Source organism: Macaca mulatta, chromosome 1 (genome assembly GCF_049350105.2).
Source record: "Macaca mulatta isolate MMU2019108-1 chromosome 1, T2T-MMU8v2.0, whole genome shotgun sequence".
Taxonomy (NCBI): domain Eukaryota; kingdom Metazoa; phylum Chordata; class Mammalia; order Primates; family Cercopithecidae; genus Macaca; species Macaca mulatta.
In genome coordinates this window covers 130612289-130630918 of record NC_133406.1, presented here as the reverse complement: position 1 = coordinate 130630918, position 18630 = coordinate 130612289, and the positions used below count along the sequence as shown (strand labels likewise).

The following is an 18630-nucleotide window of genomic DNA, read 5'->3' as shown; positions in this document are numbered from 1 at the left end:
TAGACATGAAAGCCTCACCAAAATTTTCCCTAGGACCTGTGGTTTCCATCAATCTAGAGTTATCATTCATGTTGATATTATACTTTTATGTTGATTACTGAGAAATTCAAAGTCTGGTTTTCTTTTCTTTCAGGTGCTGGAGAATCTGGTAAAAGCACCATTGTGAAACAGATGAAGTAAGTTGGAATGTGGCATTTTGTTAGACTAGGATTTCTCCTAATGCATATAAAATTCATAGTATCTTTTCATTTTAGGTCCACGCTATTGACTTGTGGTTTTCTTTGTTTTAAAGAATCATTCATGAGGATGGCTATTCAGAGGATGAATGTAAACAATATAAAGTAGTTGTCTACAGCAATACTATACAGTCCATCATTGCAATCATAAGAGCCATGGGACGGCTAAAGATTGACTTTGGGGAAGCTGCCAGGGCAGTAAGTGTTTCTCATTTCCTCTTCACTTGCTCTTATTCAGCAGATATAGTTTTAAGTTAAGCAAAATTTTTGCTTCATGTTTTAGGGAAATGAATTTAAGCAACAAGATAAAATGTAGTAAAGTACTTTGTGCTCACTTGAGAAGTGTTAGCAATCTACTTTAGAAGGTGTTAGATGTAACCACCCCAAGAGGAGTCTAGGAAATGGGATTCTGTGGATGCATCATAGGTTTCTGGGATAACTGTTCTATTCAGTTGCCTTTTTTTTTTTTTTAACAGCACTGTTGACTTTTATAGTAGTTGATAATAGTACATTAAAATAATAATCTAAGAGAAAGGTTGCCATGATATGTAGCTCTGCTTTCTGAGGTGTACAGATTAAAGGCCAAAATCAGTCTTGCAGAATAAATTCTGTAAAGACATGAGCACTAAGTCCAAATTCTTGAATATCTAAGTCAGATATTCAAGAATACTATATACTACATGGAACCTTAGGCTATAGAATTGGCATATACCATGCCCTAGTATAATTCTTTAATGCCTTGCACATGTCAGCTATTTAAAAAGTTGTATTATTAATTATAATAATACTTAGTAGACCCTGAAGATCTAGTTTATAAAATTAGAGTATGTATAATTAGGATGTTTTATGCCATTGGGGAGGGGGCCAAAATGAAGGCAGGAGATCTTTGATATTACTATCAGCTAAATTCCAGAAAAGGCTGGGAAATTATAGAATTATTTCCTACATCTAAGGGACTCACTGGCTGTGTTCAGAGTGTCATACTTACGTGCCATGGCAAAATAAAAGGAGATGATTTGGGAATTCTGCCTGGAAAGGCAAAACCTATATGTCTATGAAGTCGCTTAGGAACTCTTATAAGCCACTTCCAACTTACCAAATGCGAATTTATATTTGATAAAAAGATAGGAAATTGTTGAGGGGAAATACTGAAAGGGTGGTCACAGTTGGATAGTGTTAGACTGGAAAGTGTCTTAGAAATGGCATAAAGGAAGAGGAGCTAGATTAGGGATTGTAAAATGAGAGATGAGTATCAAAAAATAAGAGAAAATATGTGCATGTGACTTTTATATTTTTGTAAAATATATCACATAGAAACTATTTTTCTATGCATCCGAGTGGGGAAGTTTGGCAGTCAAGCAAAAAAAAGCCTTTATCCTTGTCTTACCCTTTCCTATTCCTTCTCTCACCTCCTGCTTTTCTTTCCTTCTTTTCCTCTTTTTCTTCTTCATACCAGCTCTATCTGTGGTCTTATTTTCTTTTTCCCATTTCTCATTTCTCCCTGTTACCTAACTCTACTTCTCTGTTGTATTTGTTGTATCTGATAACAGGTCAGTAGTACTGTTATTTATTCTCTTCCCTCTCTCTGTTGGCTTTTTCTCCATCTCAGTTATTGATTCTTTTAGTTTGTCCCTTTTCTCTTTCCCTCTTTAATTTTATTCCCCACTGTCTGTCTTCCTTTATTTATCTCCCTACCCTTTCATTTCTTTTTTTTTTTGAGACGGACTCTCGCCCTGTCACCCAGGCTGGAGTGCAATGGCACAATCTCGGCTCACTGCATCCTCCGCCTCCCGAGTTCAAGTGATTCTCCTGCCTCAGCCTCCCGAGTATCTGAGATTACAGGCGTGCGCCTCCACGCCCAGCTAATTATTGTATTTTTAGTAGAGATGGAGTTTCACCATGTTGGGCAGGCTGGTCTCGAACTCCTGACCTCGTAATCTGCCTGCTTCAGCCTCCCAAAGTGCTGGGATTACAGGCGTGAGCCACAGCGCCCGGCCCCGTTTCTTTCTGTTATCAAATAATTGTCATTAATCTTTGGGTCCTAACACTCCAGTGTCACCAGATGCAGTTGACGTCATTAATCCCTGTCAGGCCTCCTAAATCATCCAGCTTTCTGGTGTCCACATAACCTAATCTGTAATCCTATATTATAATTTTTAAATGTTTCTTTTTTTTTCCTTCTGTGTGTAAGGTTTTATGTTTATAGCTCCTCTCTTATTGTCCTCTAGTGTTTTTGTTTGTTTGTTTGTTTGTTTTTTGAGACAGAGTTTTGCTCTTGTCACCCAGGCTGGAGTATAATGGCACGATCCTGGCTCACTGCAACCTCTGCCTCCTGGGTTCAAGCAATTCTCCTACCTCAGCCTCCCGAGTAGCTGGGATTACAGGCACCCGCCACTATGCCTGGCTAATTTTTGTATTTTTAGTAGAGACGGGGTTTCATCATGTTGACCAGGCTGGTCTTGAATTCCTGACCTCAGGTGATCCACTTGCCTCGTCCTCCCCAAGTGCTGGGATTACAGGCGTGATTCACTGTGCCCGGCCTCTACTCTAGTTTTTTATAGTTGGTTAGAGAGTGTGAATGGAAAAAAAGAAATAGAGCTGGGTGTGGAATAGGTTACTTTTTCACATCTGCTTAAGTGTGGGGGTGTAAAGTTTATTATTAAGAGAGGCCTCTTCTCTTTTTTTTTTTTTTTTTTTTTGAGGCAGAGTTTCACTCTTGTTGCCCAGGCTGGGGTGCAATGGTGTGACCTCGGCTCTCTGCAACCTCTGCCTCCTGGGTTCAAGCGATTCTCCTGCCTCAGCCTCCTGAGTAGCTGGGATTACAGGCATACACCACCATGCCCGCCTAATTTTTTTGTATTTTTAGTAGAGACGGGGGTTTCTCCATGTTGGTCAGGCTGGTCTCAAACTCCTGACTTCAGGTGATCCATCTGCCTCGGCTGCCCAAAGTATTGGGATTACAGGCGTGAGCCACCATGCCTGGCCAAGAGGGACCTCTTTATAGACCTTTAGAGAGGGTTTATTGTGGGGAAGCAAGAGCAGGTCAGTGGAAGAAATTAAGTGATAAGAAAAAAGTGTTTCCTCCTAAAAGAATATTTATAGAGTCAGGACAGCAAAAAAAGTAGTAATAATTCCCTCTCTTTTGAAGTTTCTCAAATTAGAATCGTATTTTGTTTTTTTTTTTTTAAGTAATGCTTAATAAGATTATTTGAATATGTGCATGAGTATAGGTCAAATTTCAGAACCAAGGGATTATAAAGACTTCAAATGTTAAAGCACCATACCTTGCATGTGTAGAAGGACATGCTCACTGTTGAGTATGTTTGCCAGTTTGTCTAATATTTCAACTTTCCTCTTTCATTTGTTTAAAATTTTATCTTTGAAAAGAAAGGGAGGGGCATATAGATGTCAGCTAAGGTTTCTTTTCTTTTTTTTTTTTTTTTTTGAGATGGAGTTTTGCTTTGTCGCCCGGGCTAGAGTGCAGTGGCACCATCTCAGCTCACTGCAACCTCCACCTCCTGGGTTCAAGCAGTTCTCCTGCCTCAGTCTCCCGAGTAGCTGGGACTACAGGCACACCCACCACGCCCAGCTAATTTTTGTAGTTTTAGTAGAGACAGGGTTTCACCATGTTGGCCAGGATGGTCTCAATCCCTTGACCTCATGATCTGCCTGCCTCGGCCTCCCAAAGTGCTGAGATTACAGGCATGAGCCAACGCGCCCAGCCAGCTAAGTTTTCTTAGAGTTGAGCCTAGTCTACCGCCATGCCACCCTGAATGCGCCTGATCTCAGAAGCTAAATGAGAGTGGGTTGAGCCTAAATATTACTAGAAAGAATACAGGAAAGGATCATAAAGGAGGAAATATTACTAGGTAAAAACCATTAGAGCTGGAGACCCAGAGTTTGGCAACAATAATTTGAATGCACTTTGGATGGTTTTCTTTTAGTAAGGTGGATGCACAAGTTCTGGTAATTCACGAGTCTTTGGAGTTTTTGGTTGTGAGTTCACCTGTGGTCTGAAATGACTTTTGTTTGTTAGTTTACTTGTCCTGATGACTACTTAAGATACAAATGATTGCTCCCTTTTCTCCTTCACTTTTTCTTTACATGTTATATACTTTTTAAATGTTTTATTTTTGTAGTTATTTGGAATCTCTCAAGGTAGATAAATATTAGATGTGGTTGGGAAAATCATCCTGTGAGACCTGTGTTTATTTTTAAACAACAAGTAGGGATGGATAGAATAAAGCAAAACAATAAAAATCTCATAATCCATTTCTGTCCTGTCTGTCACATATTTTATGTTTAAAAACTATAACAACCTAGAAAACTATGGCTATGTCTAGGCCCGTTGGCTCATGCCTGTAATCCCAGCACTTTGGGAGGCTGAAGCGAGTGGATCACCTGAGGTCAGGTGTTCGAGACCAGCCTAGCCAACATGGTGAAACCCCATCTCTACTAAAAATAGAAAAATTAGCTGGATGTGGTGGCAGACGCCTGTAATCCCAGCTACTTGGGAGGCTGAGGCAGGAGAATCACCAGAACCCAGGAGGTGGAGGTTGCAATGAGCAGAGATCACACCATTGCACTCCAGCCTGAGTGACAAGAGCGAAACTCCATCTCAAAAAAAAAAAAAAACTGTGGCTATGACTCATGAAGTTTTGGTTACTTTCTTTTCCTCCTGCTGCCTTCCTTTCCCTCTCTCAGAACATTATTATTATTCCTTTAGGGAAATCTAGGGACTGTTTGAACCTTTCCCTGAGGGATTTATTTCCCCCATTAGACTTCTAGACTCCTTAAGTGCCTCCATCTCCTCTCCTTGTTCTGCTCTCTGGGCTGAAGGCAAAGAAGATAATACTTTTTCTTAAACTTGATTAATGTTTTACTCCCTTTGAGGTGTTTAGACTTTAACTCTTATGTGCTAGTCTTTTTATTTCTATTTTTATTGTAGGCTTCCTTTAATAGAACGGGAATGTTTTACATAAGCCTGTCTCATAAACCAGTTTTTTTCTCTCAAAAATTATTAGCAATCTGGATGGAGATTTGTGGGCTGGCCAGAAATGATCTTTTCTGGGGATGGTGATGTGTGGAGGAGTGGTGGGGAAGTAAAATCATTTCTCAGCTCAGTTCTGGACTTAAAATGGTAGTGGAATGAGAATGAGGAAAGAATTATAAATTCTGTCATGCTGGCCTGTCAGAAAAGGTCTCTGTAACAACACCTGTTTTAACATAACATGTAATGTGTGTATATTTTAAAGAGACTGTCATCAAGGCTGAAGGAAATGGAGAGTCATCTGTCTCTTTCTTAACTGCTTTCTTCAGGATGATGCCCGACAATTATTTGTTTTAGCTGGCAGTGCTGAAGAAGGAGTCATGACTCCAGAACTAGCAGGAGTGATTAAACGGTTATGGCGAGATGGTGGGGTACAAGCTTGCTTCAGCAGATCCAGGGAATATCAGCTCAATGATTCTGCTTCATAGTAAGTAATTTTTCTCCATGAAACTATAACAGAGAATAACTTGGTGACGCTAGAGAAAGTTTAGTGCCCATCCTTAAGGAAATGTTTAAGTAATAGACACTCTTAGAAGTTTATAGGATGCTTTATAAAAATTGTCTAAGTTTAGGATTATAGAGCCCTTGGTCATTTGTATGATTTGGAGAAAAAAGTTCCCTCTTGGAATGTAAATGGGAGACTTGGCACCACTAAATTAGTTCCATGGCATTTTATTATAAGCAAGTGAAGGAGGAGAGACATCTATTGTGGCTGGGTTCTGAATCTGTTCCAACTCATAAGTTCTGTGTAAGAGCTTGGCACTGATAGCCAGCTAGAAAGGGAAATTAGAATTGTGGTATTCCTTTTTATGCAGCCAGCTCACCGTGGATTTCACTAATAAATATTTTGCCAGATCACAATAGTAAACTTTGTATAGAAAGAGGTTGAGTCATGGAATGAAGTTGAAGTATCTTTTTTTGTCAAGGATATTATCTTGAGTGTTAACATAGTTTTAGAGAATTTGTAATGAATACTTATATAAAGCTATTACATGTTATCCTATTTTACCTCTTTTACATATACTTATTTATAAAACCTAGATTCAGAATTTTTTTTTTTTTTTGAGACGGAGTCTCGCTTTGTCGCCCAGGCTGGAGTGCAGTGGCGCGATCTCCGCTCACTGCATGCTCCACCTCCCACGTTCACACCATTCTCCTGCCTCAGCCTCCTGAGTAGCTGGGACTACAGGCGCCCGCCATGACACCTGGCTAATTTTTTGTATTTGTAGTAGAGACGGGGTTTCACTGTGTTAGCCAGGATGGTCTCGATCTCCTGACCTCGTGATCCACCCATCTCGGCCTCCCAAAGTGCTTGGATTATAGGAGTGAGCCACCGTGCCCAGCCCAGAATGTATTTTTTTAAATGTACTTTTGCGGGGCCTAGTGAGCACTTGTTATCTGTATTTCTCTTTGTACTTTTAAGCATTAAGGTTTTTTCTCCAATATTATTGTTTTCCTACTTTTCACATCATCATTCTAGCTTAAATTGTTACAAGAAGAAATTAAATGATATAGTCAGGCTGTGCATAAGGACAGGGATACATTCTGAAACATGCATCATTAGGTGATTTGTCATTGTGTGAACATCATAGACTATGCATACACAGAATTAGATGGTATAGCCTACTACACACCTAAGCTTTGTGGTATATCCTGTTGCCCCTAGACTGTGAACCTGTACAGCATGTTATTGTACTAAATACTGTAGGCAATTGTAACGTAATGGTAAGTATTTGTATATCTCAACATCTCTAAACATATAAAAGGGTAATACGGCCCATGATGTCACTAGGGACTAGGAGTGTTTCAGCTCCATTATAATCTTACAGGATCACTAGCATACATTTATGGAGTCTGTTGTTGACCAAAACATTGTTATGCAGCGCATGACTGTATTTGAAAACTTTCTTATTCTTTCAGTGAGAACTTGACTTTAGAAACGTTTCAGGATTCTTGCCTACCTTTTAATAACATATTTTAGTTGCAGGTATTGAGAGCTTAAATAATTCTACCAGTGGTCAACAAAAGTAGATTATAATTGCTTTTTTTCATCATTCATTCAGAAAGCTCTGAATCCTCTAACTACATGTGCTTACATTATAGAGATTTTCCTAACAGTTGATCTAAGTTTGCCTCTTTACATTAGTGATAGTATTTGGTTTTATAGATCATTAATGATTCACTTATATTGGTGCCATCTGCTCATCAGTTTTCTAGCCTGAAATCAGCAAAGAATATAGTTTTGAAGCAGTCTTTTAATTATTTCCCTGAACAAATTAATTTTTTTTGGAGGTATTTACAATTTGTTTTTGGTTTAGATTTAAAAAACCCCCAAACCTCCCCAACTCTTCTGTTTATTGAAAGAAAACGGAAAATATTCTTACTCACTATAGTTCTCTTAATTTTAGTAAATCAAACACCATTCTCTAATGTCCTGTCAAATAGTTAAACACACATGACCTATTAAGTTTAATTGTCTGAGGACTTTTGGTATAGTTTGGTTTTGGTATTATACAGTACACAGTTAATTTAGTATTACATTTCAGGAATTTTTCTTTACTAAAAACATTTCCTGTTCCTATTGTTTTAATTTTTTAAATTGGCCTTCACAGTTTAATTCTGTAGAATTAAACCTACTTTTGTGTCTGGGCACGGTGGCTCACGCCTGTAATCCCAGCACTTTGGGAGACCAAGGCAGGCGAATCACCTGAGGTCAGGAGTTTGAGACCAGCCTGGCCAACATGGTGAAAACCCATCTCTACTAAAAATACAAAAAATTAGCTGGGCGTAGTGGTGAGCATCTGTAATCCCAGCTGTTCAGGAGGCTGAAGCAGGAGAATCACTTGAACCTGGAAGATGGAGGTTACAGTGAGCCGAGATCACACCACTGCATTGCAGCCCGGGTGACAGAGTGAGACTCTGTCTCAAAAAAAAAACAACAAAAAGAAAAGAAAACAAAAAACCTACTTTTGTTAATGTATATAGACTCTATACTTTAATTGTCCTATGTTGGATTCGTATTTTTTCTTATTATTTATTTCTTTTTTTAAGAGACGAGGATCTCACTCTGTCACTCAGGCTGGAGTACAGTGGCACCCTGCAGCCTTGACCTCTTGGGTTCAAGTGATCCTCCTGCTTCACTCAAGGGTAGGAGGATTAGCTAGGACTATAGGCGTGCACCACCATGCTTAGTTAATTTTTAAAATATTTTGTAAAGACAGGGGTCTCTTTATGTTGCCCAGGCTGGTCTTGAACTCCTGGCCTCAAGTGATCTTCCTGCCTTGGCCTCCCAAAGTGTTGGGATTACAGTCATGAGCCACCATGCCTGGCTTCTTATCTTTTCTATGATACTGAAGATCTGATTCTGTTTTGCCACTCTAGTAACTAGTAACAGGTTTAGAATAGGAACTAATTTAGTCTGTTGATTTGCTATGCACATGGTTGGCTTCACCAAGTAAAAGTAAGTGTGTCTTTTATTTAGTTATCTAAATGATCTGGATAGAATATCCCAGTCTAACTACATTCCAACTCAGCAAGATGTTCTTCGGACGAGAGTGAAGACCACAGGCATTGTAGAAACGCATTTCACCTTCAAAGACCTATACTTCAAGTAAGTCATTAGCCTTTTTGCTAGGTGTGCCAAATACAAGTATCTTTTGTTTTAGTTTACCATCTCTTAATCAGGGCAAAATTCCTCTGGGCAGTATTCCTTGGTTTAGAAACTTAACCTATTTATCAGCATTGTTTGAATATTTTAACTGAATGGGGGCCCAAACATCTCTTGTTTCTCCAAATAGCATCAAATGTTTGTGTCCATTTAGAGGAATTTAAATTCAAAAATAAATTGTAACTTGCCTCCCAGTAAAATTTTTCCTGTGATAACTGGTTTGTTTTAATTTTATTCTTTTCAGCTGCTTGTTAGACTCACCAAAACAGATATCGAATGTTTAATAGGGTAACAATATTGAACTTATGAAAACCAGTTTTTTTGGTTAGTTACATGGTTTTGTTTTGCCATTTTGATATTAAAATAGGAATGTTTTTCTCCCCAGTGTCACTTCTTTTTGGTTTGAATTTCCCTTCCAGTTGAATGGAATGGAGCAAGTATTATCATGGCTCTTGAAGTAATTTGTGCGTAGTGTCATGTACAATTAAGTTCTTAGTACAGTGCAGAAATATGGGGATAGAGGTGTTTTGGGTTGGTAAGATGACATTTAAACAGTGATTTTTTTTGGTTTGTTTTTAAAATTTTATTTTTTAGAGACAGGGTCTTACTCTGTCATCTTATCTGGAGTGGAGTGGTGTGATCATGGCTCACTGCAGCCTTGACCTCCTGGGCTCAAGTGATCCTTCTGCCTCAGCCTTCCAAGTTGCTGGGACTGTAGGCTCATGCCACTGTGCCTGGCTAATGTTTACCAAAAAAAAATATGTAGAGACAGAATCTCTCTTTATTGCTCAGGCTGGTCTCAAACTCCTGGGCTCAGGTGATTCTCCCACCTTAGCCTCTCAAAGTGCTGGGATTGCAGGTGTGAGCCACCATGCCCAGTCCAACTGTGATAGTTTGAGAGAGAGAAAATTCTAGTATTCTAATACAAATAACTTTCTCATTAGCATTAGTAATTCTTTTTTTTTTTTTTTTTTTTTGAGACGGAGTCTTGCTCTGTCGCCAGGCTGGAGTGCAGTGGTGTGATCTTGGCTCATTGCAACATCTGCCTCCCGGGTTCAAGTAATTCTCTTGCCTTAGCCTCCTGAGTAGCTGGGAGTACAGGCGCATGCCACCACGCCCGGCTAATTTTTTTTTTTTTTTTGTACTTTTAGTAGAGATGGGCTTTTACCGTGTTAGCCAGGATGGTCTCTATCTCCTGACCTCGCGATCCGCCCGCCTTGGCTTCCCAAAATGCTGGGAGCCACCATGCCTGGCAGCATTAGTAATTCTAAAACAAGCCTCAGCTTGTCTCTGTGTTAATGGTCTTTTATAAATATTAGAAATGTTTTTTTGGTTCCTATTTTCTTCTTTTGTGACCTTTGAGATTAGGAGTAAACTTTTCTCCTTCAATATACCATGTGTTCTTTAGTTATGTTATTATGCTTATATGTAGAATGTGATGTTCGGCATTATTGCATACAGATGTAACTACTACCTCAGAGCCTGTCAGGTTTTTGGTCTGAAACCAGCTCTTACACAGGATTTGAAATCCACATAGGGTTTACTTATTACTAGATACCAGTCAGGGTCTTGAAATCCTAATACACTAAACTAGAGTTTTTCCTGGTGCAGGAAAATAGCAGTTCAGCTCTGAATGCTTTTAGAATAGACTTGCTGCTTGTCGTTAGTACTGATGAATTTATTTAGCAAGAGCAGCAAAGACCACGTGGATTATCACTCATAAGATGATAAGAATGAGATTTCTTTGTATAAGGTTTGTAATCTACTTATAATTAAAAGTTGTGATCATTATTTAGTGTTGGAAACTTTCTTATTGGTGTTGTTATATAGATCAATCTTTAGTTAGGCAAATCCTAACTGTCCTGTCTTTTTATGCCATAATCAATAGCCAGATCTAATTAAGGTGCCACACCTACTTGATTGTTGGCATGTAGTTATCTTGTTATGAAGTACTATCATTTCTTCCTTTTCCTCTTCTCTCTAGGCAAAACTACTATCCATTTATTCAAACATTTATTGAGCATCTACCATATGCAAGGCATTGTGTAATTGCTTACTTGCCTCTCAGTTAATGAGGTAATGTTTATGAAATGTTGATCTCTTAGTGAATGATATTGTAAATGTTAATATGTGCTAAAAGCCCACCTTGGAACTTCACAGTGTTGTATAGACTTTGTAGAGAAAATGGGGGAGTAAATTGAAGTTATTGGTGTGTCTCCCCTTGAGACTTCCATGGTGAAATATATGATGTTAGCCTTCCTAAAACCTGTATTATGACCCTATATTAAAGCCAACTTGTGATTACATCATTTCAGGTGTCATGACCAAAGATCAAAAAGAATTGTGCAAGATCAACCCAAAGGAAGAGTTGGGTCATAAAGAGATAATTCCTTTCAAGCATACATTGAGAAATCACCAACTGTGTCTTATTTCTTTCAATTTCTGGGCAAAAACATCTCTGGAAATGTAGGCCTCTAGTCACTATTGATCTTATACATTAAACCAGTTCAGCAGAGTTTAGCCTTTAAAAATTTTATCATTTTCTTCAAACACAGATCACAGAGTAACAATTTGCATGTATACGTCATTAGACCTAAGTATCAGCTAAAACACAAAGCAGTGCAGGTCTTCTTTTTACTGTAGGAGGTAGTTGAGGATGCTGTTGATGGAAGTTCAGCAGTTGACTCAGAATACCAAGTAAGTCGCCCAGAAGAGAGTATTGGACTAAAACTGATCTGGAGTGGAACATAAAGTTTGTGAACAGTTGAGACTTTGTTTTTATTAATTAGGTTTAAGTAAGACTTGGAGTTTGGAAATGTTGGTCAAGGCTGTTTTTCGGTTATTGGGTTCATAGAATCCTACCATAAAAATATAATTTATTTGTTTTTACAATTAATCTCCAAATTTTTTTTTAAGATAAGGAAAACAAACTTAGTAGGAAGAAGTTATGGAAGCAGAGTGCACATTGGGCATTTATAGGCAAACCATTTTGAGAGTCAGAACATGGGTGCTGGAGTTAGAGTGCCTAGGTTCAGATCCCCAGTCCCTGTTTGTTAGTAGTGTACCTTTGAGCAAATCATTTAACATTGAATGTGCCTCAATTTCTTTATCTGTATAATTGGGGTAATAATAATAGTACTTATAGGAGTGTTACAAGGGCAAAATGAGTTAAGATGTTTAGTAGTAGTGTCTGGCACCATGGTAAGCACTCAATAAATATGCCATTATTATTATTATCTCAAACTGTATTATTTAGCTCTTTGCTTTTCCTATCTTTTCCCCTCCTTCCTTTAATCCATTTCAGTGCTTATTCTGCTGACTTTTCACACATCTGGTACAAGCTTTGATAGAGAGGAGGCTCAACAGTCTGTCTAAAATTAGAATCTAGATTATTCACAAATTTTATTTTCTCATGTTGTTGTCTTGTACTTTTAGCCAAGGTAATTATTTTGACTGCATTTAATCTATTCCTTGTTTGTCTTCTATTATAAATGAAGTTTTGAATATGTAATAGTGGGAAGTTTCGTAATTATTTCAGTTTAGGGAGAGGTGTATGTGTGACCTTGCTGAATTTGTGCTTTCTTTCCCCTTGCCAGGATGTTTGATGTAGGTGGCCAAAGATCAGAACGAAAAAAGTGGATTCACTGTTTTGAGGGAGTGACAGCAATTATTTTCTGTGTGGCCCTCAGTGATTATGACCTTGTTCTGGCTGAGGACGAGGAGATGGTATGTTGGAGCTTCTGGTAAAAAACCTATCTAATGTAACCAGGAAATAGAAAATAACTTATTAGGAAGATTGTCTGCATCCATTTGCTCATTCAGTCAAAACTTAGTATCTTTACTTTTTTTGATCTGTGTCCTGTTACTCTAAAAAAGATGTTATAGGCACATTGAGTATGTGGAAAGGATGTTAGCCAGCCCTTCCTCCTACCTCCTCTCGCCTCAAAATTACACAAATGAGGACTGACACTCAACTTTATCTTGTTGGTGTTTGACTTATTTCCATTAATGCCATTCAATGCTGCAAAACTTGTTGGTTTATCTTTTTCTTTAAGTTAATCCACTTTTACTATTTGCTACTGACCTATCATCCTTTCTTTCTTTTTCAGAACCGAATGCATGAAAGCATGAAACTGTTTGACAGCATTTGTAATAACAAATGGTTTACAGAAACTTCAATCATTCTCTTTCTTAACAAGAAAGACCTGTTTGAGGAAAAAATAAAGAGGAGTCCGTTAACTATCTGTTATCCAGAATACACAGGTAAGAGGTTATGAAAGACTTTGTTGGAGGTACACATCTTACTTAGATTGACACTTTGGTGGCATTCATAAAACTGCCTTTTTTTTTTTTTTTTAAGTGATTGACGGAGAGTATTCAGTGGTAGTGGCATTGGCATTAAGCCTGTGATTAAAACCCCCTAAGTCAAGAGTGCCATATCAGACACAATTGAATTTTCTGTGTTTATTTTAAATTTCTCTCTTCATTTTTTGAGGAAAATAAAAAAGGAGAAAAAGTAAATTTGGGAGCTGGGCATGGTGGCTATAATTCTAGCTACTTGGAAGGTTGAGGCAGGAGGATCATTTGAGCCCACGAGTTTGAGGTCAGCCTAGGCAACATAGTGACACCCTGTCTCACAAAAAATAAAGTAAAACTTGGTATATGTCGAAGAAAATACAAGGGTAAGTTGTAATCATTGTGCCCAAGAAACTGACATGTAGTTGCCGAGGGACATAAATAAATTTATTGTAGTGTAAAATGTGCATTAACAGAAATGGAATAGAAGTGGTTACTTCTGATGGGGTCAGTGTAGTCTTTTTCTAGAGCGGCTAAGAGGATGAAATAGAAATCATCAGGCAGACAGGGGAATAAAAGCATTTTAGAAAAGAGGAATTGCATATATGAAAATATGGAAGTAGGAAAATGGTGTGACCAGTCGTGGAACTCAGAAGGAGTTTGGTATTACTAGAGTTTACAGTGGCAGGGAAGAAGTGGTTGGAGAGATGGTCAGAGATCAACTCATGGAGGGCCTTATATCTCATGCTGAGACAATGATAATCAGTTGAAGGTTTAATATCCTTCCATGATCCATATCATGGGGTACATGATATAGAAGAAACTGTGCTTTAGAAAGATTATGCAATAAATAATAAAGATAGTAGTAGATTTGAATTAGTAAGAACTCAGGATGGAAATAAAAACTCTTGATGGGATTAAGGGATAGATCTTAGAACCCAAAGGCAAGAATGGACAGGTCTTAGAATGGAATTAGAACTAGGAAATAATTGTGAGGAACCCTGGAAGCACTCTTTATCCCCATCTTTTTTCTCTCCTCTGTGTATCTTTTTTATTATTCTTTCTCTCCTTACCGGCTTTCTCTGCTATTCAGTTTATGTGATAACAGCTTGGTCACAGTTTCTGTATTTCTGTTAAAAAGATCAGACTAGGCCGGGCGTGGTGACTCACACCTGTAATCCCAGCACTTTGGGAGGCTGAGTGGATCACGAGGTCAGGAGATTGAGACCATCCTGGCTAACACAGTGAAACCCCGTCTCTACTAAAAATACAAAAAAAAAAAAAAATTAGCTGGGCATGGTGGCGGGCACCTGTAGTCCCAGCTACTCGGGAGACTGAGGCAGGAGAATGGTGTGAACCTGGGAGGCGGAGCTTGCAGTGAGCCGAGATCGCGCCACTGCACTCCAGCCTGGGCGACTGAGCAAGACACCACCTCAAAAACAAAAACGAAAACAAAAAAAAGATAAGACTAGACTGGGATTGCTTGGCCTTGGTTTCAATTCCAAGGAGAGAGATTCTGGCCATGGTTAAGTCAGGCAGAAATCTGTAGGCCAATCAGTTGATGTCAGGGGCAGAAATATAACCTGCCAGGGATGGATCACTATGAAACTAGGAGATCAGAGTCAGGTATTTCCAGAGAATAGGAACTCTTATTAGCAGAGACACTGTAAATGCTTTCTATAATAAAGTGAGGCCGGGTGCGGTGGCTCATGCCTGTAATCCCAGCACTTTGGGAGGCCGTGGTGGGTGGATCATGAGGTCAAGAGATCGAGACCATCCTGGATAATGTGGTGAAACCCTGTCTCTACTAAAAATAGAAAAATTAGCTGGGCATGGTGGCGCGCACCTGTAATCCCAGCTACTCGGGAGGCTGAGGCGGGAGAATCGCTTGAACCCAGGGGGCGGGGGTTGCAGTGAGCTGAGATTGCACCACTGCACTCCAGCCTGGAGACAGAGTGAGTCTCCATCCGTCAATCAATCAATAAAGTGAAGGGGTAAAGCAGGGTTAAGGAAATGGGAAGAGTCAGAGGTACTCCCAGGTTTCTGTCTTGGATGCTGGTGCTATGACCTGAATTCATATTTAGGAATGTTGATTTTAAATTATTTATGGAACATCGAAATAATATCTCATGGGCAGTTATATTTGAGGTTGGGGAGAGGTTGGAGTTTGAGATCATCAGTAATGAAAACATGGAAATGGGTGAAATGACCTATGGAGAGAATAATATAGAATGAGGAGAAAAAGGACCACAGATAAAATGAGAGAGAATAGCAGCCTCTATTGGCAGGAGAGAAAGAAAGATATCATAACCAAAAGGAGAGCTTAAAAAGTGAGTTGATTAAATATTTCAGTCAACAGTGTTATCTGCAGATAAGTAAGATAAATACTGAAAAATGGCCTTGGAGTTAACAGTTAGGAGGTCGGTGACCTGCTCTTGAGAGCAGTGTCAATGGAAAGGTGAGTACAGTGAGTTACAGAGTGGAAAGTGAAGAAAGAAGACAAGTGTAGACTACTCTTGAGCAACGTGGTAAAAGGGAGAAATTTAAGAATGTTTATAGGTTGAGGGCTAAGATCCTATAAGCAAAAGAGGTGTTGAAAAAACAGATGTAATTGAAGGAGCAAGATTTGCAAGCAGGTGGGAAAAAAGGAATTAAGAGTCTAAGTAGGATAAATGGATAAACAAATTGTGTTATATACATACAATGAATATTATTTACCCAAGAAAAGGAATAATAATAGATGGTACAACTTGTATGAAACTCAAAACACTGTGCTAAGTAAAAGAGGCCGATACTTCTATTATATGATATATCCAAAATAGGCAAATCCATAGAGACAGAAAGCATATTAGTGGTTATGAGAATTGGGAGAATGGGAAGAAAAGGGAGTGATTACTTAATGGGAATAGGGCATTGAAAAAGTTTTGTTGCTAGAGAGAGGTGGTGATTGCATAACATTGTGAATACACTAAGTGCCACTGAATTGTACACTTTAAAATGGTTAAATATCTGTTAATTTTCCTCAATTTTTTAAAAGAGTATAGGTAGAGCAATTGATTTTTGAGGAATAAGTAAGACACCTCTAAGACCAGAAGTACAAATAAGTGCAGATATGTAACATTTTGAGTGAGGTGGTAGGACAAAAAGTTGAGATGTAGTTTAATCCTCATGGCCTCTGTTTTCTTAAGGAAGTTGGAAATGTGGTTACCTGTTGAGAGTAAAGAACAGAGGGAAGTGAGAATCAGGTGAATTTATAGAAAGCAACCAAGTTTTAGGATTGGGGGAGAGAGATGTAAGACAAGTAAAAGAATCGGCATTAATGTTGAAGGCCCAGCTTAGAGTCTTCACACAAAGCAAAGAGCCTTTAATATCGTATCCATTTTCTTTGTTGTTGTTAACTTCCAAGCCTGTCCTCCATTGTCTTCGTTCTACGTACAGATTCTTACAGTCCTTATTTGCCAGGTATCAGTATCTGTTCCTAGCAGACAAAATTCACTTTTCACTCATCTGCCTCTAATTTACAGAGGTTGTTTTCCAGATTTTAAGAACCTGCTTCAAGCACCTACAAAGCTGTTTTCCTTCAGTTCTTTAAATATTTTAATTAATATTCTTTTCCTTTCCTTTTTTTTTTTTTTTTTTTTTTTTTTTTTTTTGAGACAGTGTCTTGCTCTGTCTCCCAGACAGAAATGCAGTGGCATGATCTCGGCTCACTGAAACCTTCGCCTCCCAGATTCAAGTGCTTCTTGTGCCTCAGCTCCACTACAGGTGCCCACCACTAGGCCTAGCTAATGATTTTTTGATTTTTAGTGGAGATGGGGTTTCACTGTGTTGGCCAGGCTGGTCTCGAACTCCTGACCTCAAGCGATCCACCTGCCGCAGCCCCAGGTGTGAGCCACCCCACCCAGCTCCTTTTTTCTTAAGCTCCATTTTGTTACCTGGTCTTCTTTATATCTTTGTTATTGATATTTTTGTTATGCTTAATGCTACTGAAAATAGCCTCTAGTTTATTGGAATAATGAATTGTCTTTGTTGCGTTTCCCTGGCTTTATAGCCAGTTTCTAAGGCTACTCTAAAGGTTCCATAAGTAGACAAGATGGTGTAAAAAGCAGGTGATTTAAGGGTATTAATTACAAATGTTGCTGAGACAGCTTTTACTTTTGGTTCCTGCCACCTTTCTTTTTGTAAAAAATAAGAGCTTTATTGATATATAATTCAGAAACCCTAAAATTCACTCTTTTAAAGTGTATTGCTTTTCCTTACTTAAATTATTACCTTAAGGCTTTGAAGCTAAACCTCCTTAAAACTGTGGAATGATTTTGAAAAGAACAATTTACCCTGTTGAATTCCTTTTTTTGTTTGTTTTAATACAAACAATCCCATAGCATTTATTGCCATCTTGTAGTAACATAAGGGTAATCAAAACAATATGAATAAATGTTCATATTGGACAAAGGACATCTAAAAGCAAACTGTATCCTTCTCAACAATTTCTCACTTCATTGATCCTTTCTAGTTGGAAACACTTTGTAGCAGAGTAATATTATCTCCTTTTAGCATGATCCAACCCAGTTGTTTTAAAAAATATGGAACGCTTCATGAATTTGCGTGTCATTCTTGTGGTGCAGTGGCCATGCTAATCTTCTCTGTATTGTTCCAATTTTAGTACATGTGCTACCGAAGTGAGCACTACCCTGTTGAATTTTTATTCCAAGATCACTCCAAGGAACACAGCCTCTCTCAGACCTTTGAAGCAGTTGTGTTCCCTAGAAATGCACCTTCCTACTTTCCTAGTTTCCCTTTATACTTTCTAGATTTTTTTTAGCTGAAAAGTCTAAATGAAAGGGTAAAGAGAAACAACGTTATGTTTTCTTCAATCTTTGTGTGTGATGATTTTATTTTAGTTACCATGAGAGTCTACTCTCATGAAGAACCTAATTATAGAAACATCTAATGATTATAGAAATAGAGAATTCTATTCATATTTAATTGGGTTATGTTTCCTCTCCATAAGTAAATGGTAATGGTCTGACTTAGTTGAGTTCAGGCAGCTGTTACAATTTGAACTGAGAGTACGGGGTGTCTGTTTTAGGTTCCAATACATATGAAGAGGCAGCTGCCTATATTCAATGCCAGTTTGAAGATCTGAACAGAAGAAAAGATACCAAGGAGATCTACACTCACTTCACCTGTGCCACAGACACGAAGAATGTGCAGTTTGTTTTTGATGCTGTTACAGATGTCATCATTAAAAACAACTTAAAGGAATGTGGACTTTATTGAAAAGCATGGATGTTAGTGAAAGGTAAAGTTTCATACAAGGTAGTTATAGTGCTATAGTGATGTCTGTTAGCTTTGTAAAGTTTTTCTAATTAAGAATCTTC

General features: G+C 38.4%; 1 protein-coding gene and 1 non-coding gene across 2 annotated transcripts in view; one reads left to right on the top strand and one right to left on the bottom strand.

The window, feature by feature from the left end:
- Positions 1–18630, top strand: part of GNAI3 (G protein subunit alpha i3) — a 47992-nt gene that overhangs the window by 27018 nt on the left and 2344 nt on the right. Inside the window, 7 exon segments of the mRNA NM_001265973.1 lie at positions 134–176; positions 293–434; positions 5556–5713; positions 8768–8896; positions 12550–12679; positions 13063–13216; positions 18339–18551. Coding sequence (NP_001252902.1) covers positions 134–176; positions 293–434; positions 5556–5713; positions 8768–8896; positions 12550–12679; positions 13063–13216; positions 18339–18529 — 947 coding nt within the window. The 3' untranslated portion in view covers positions 18530–18551.
- On the bottom strand, positions 17827–17936 carry LOC114674832 (U6 spliceosomal RNA). The gene has a single exon (XR_003725920.2). It is a non-coding gene; the product is annotated as a U6 spliceosomal RNA (small nuclear RNA).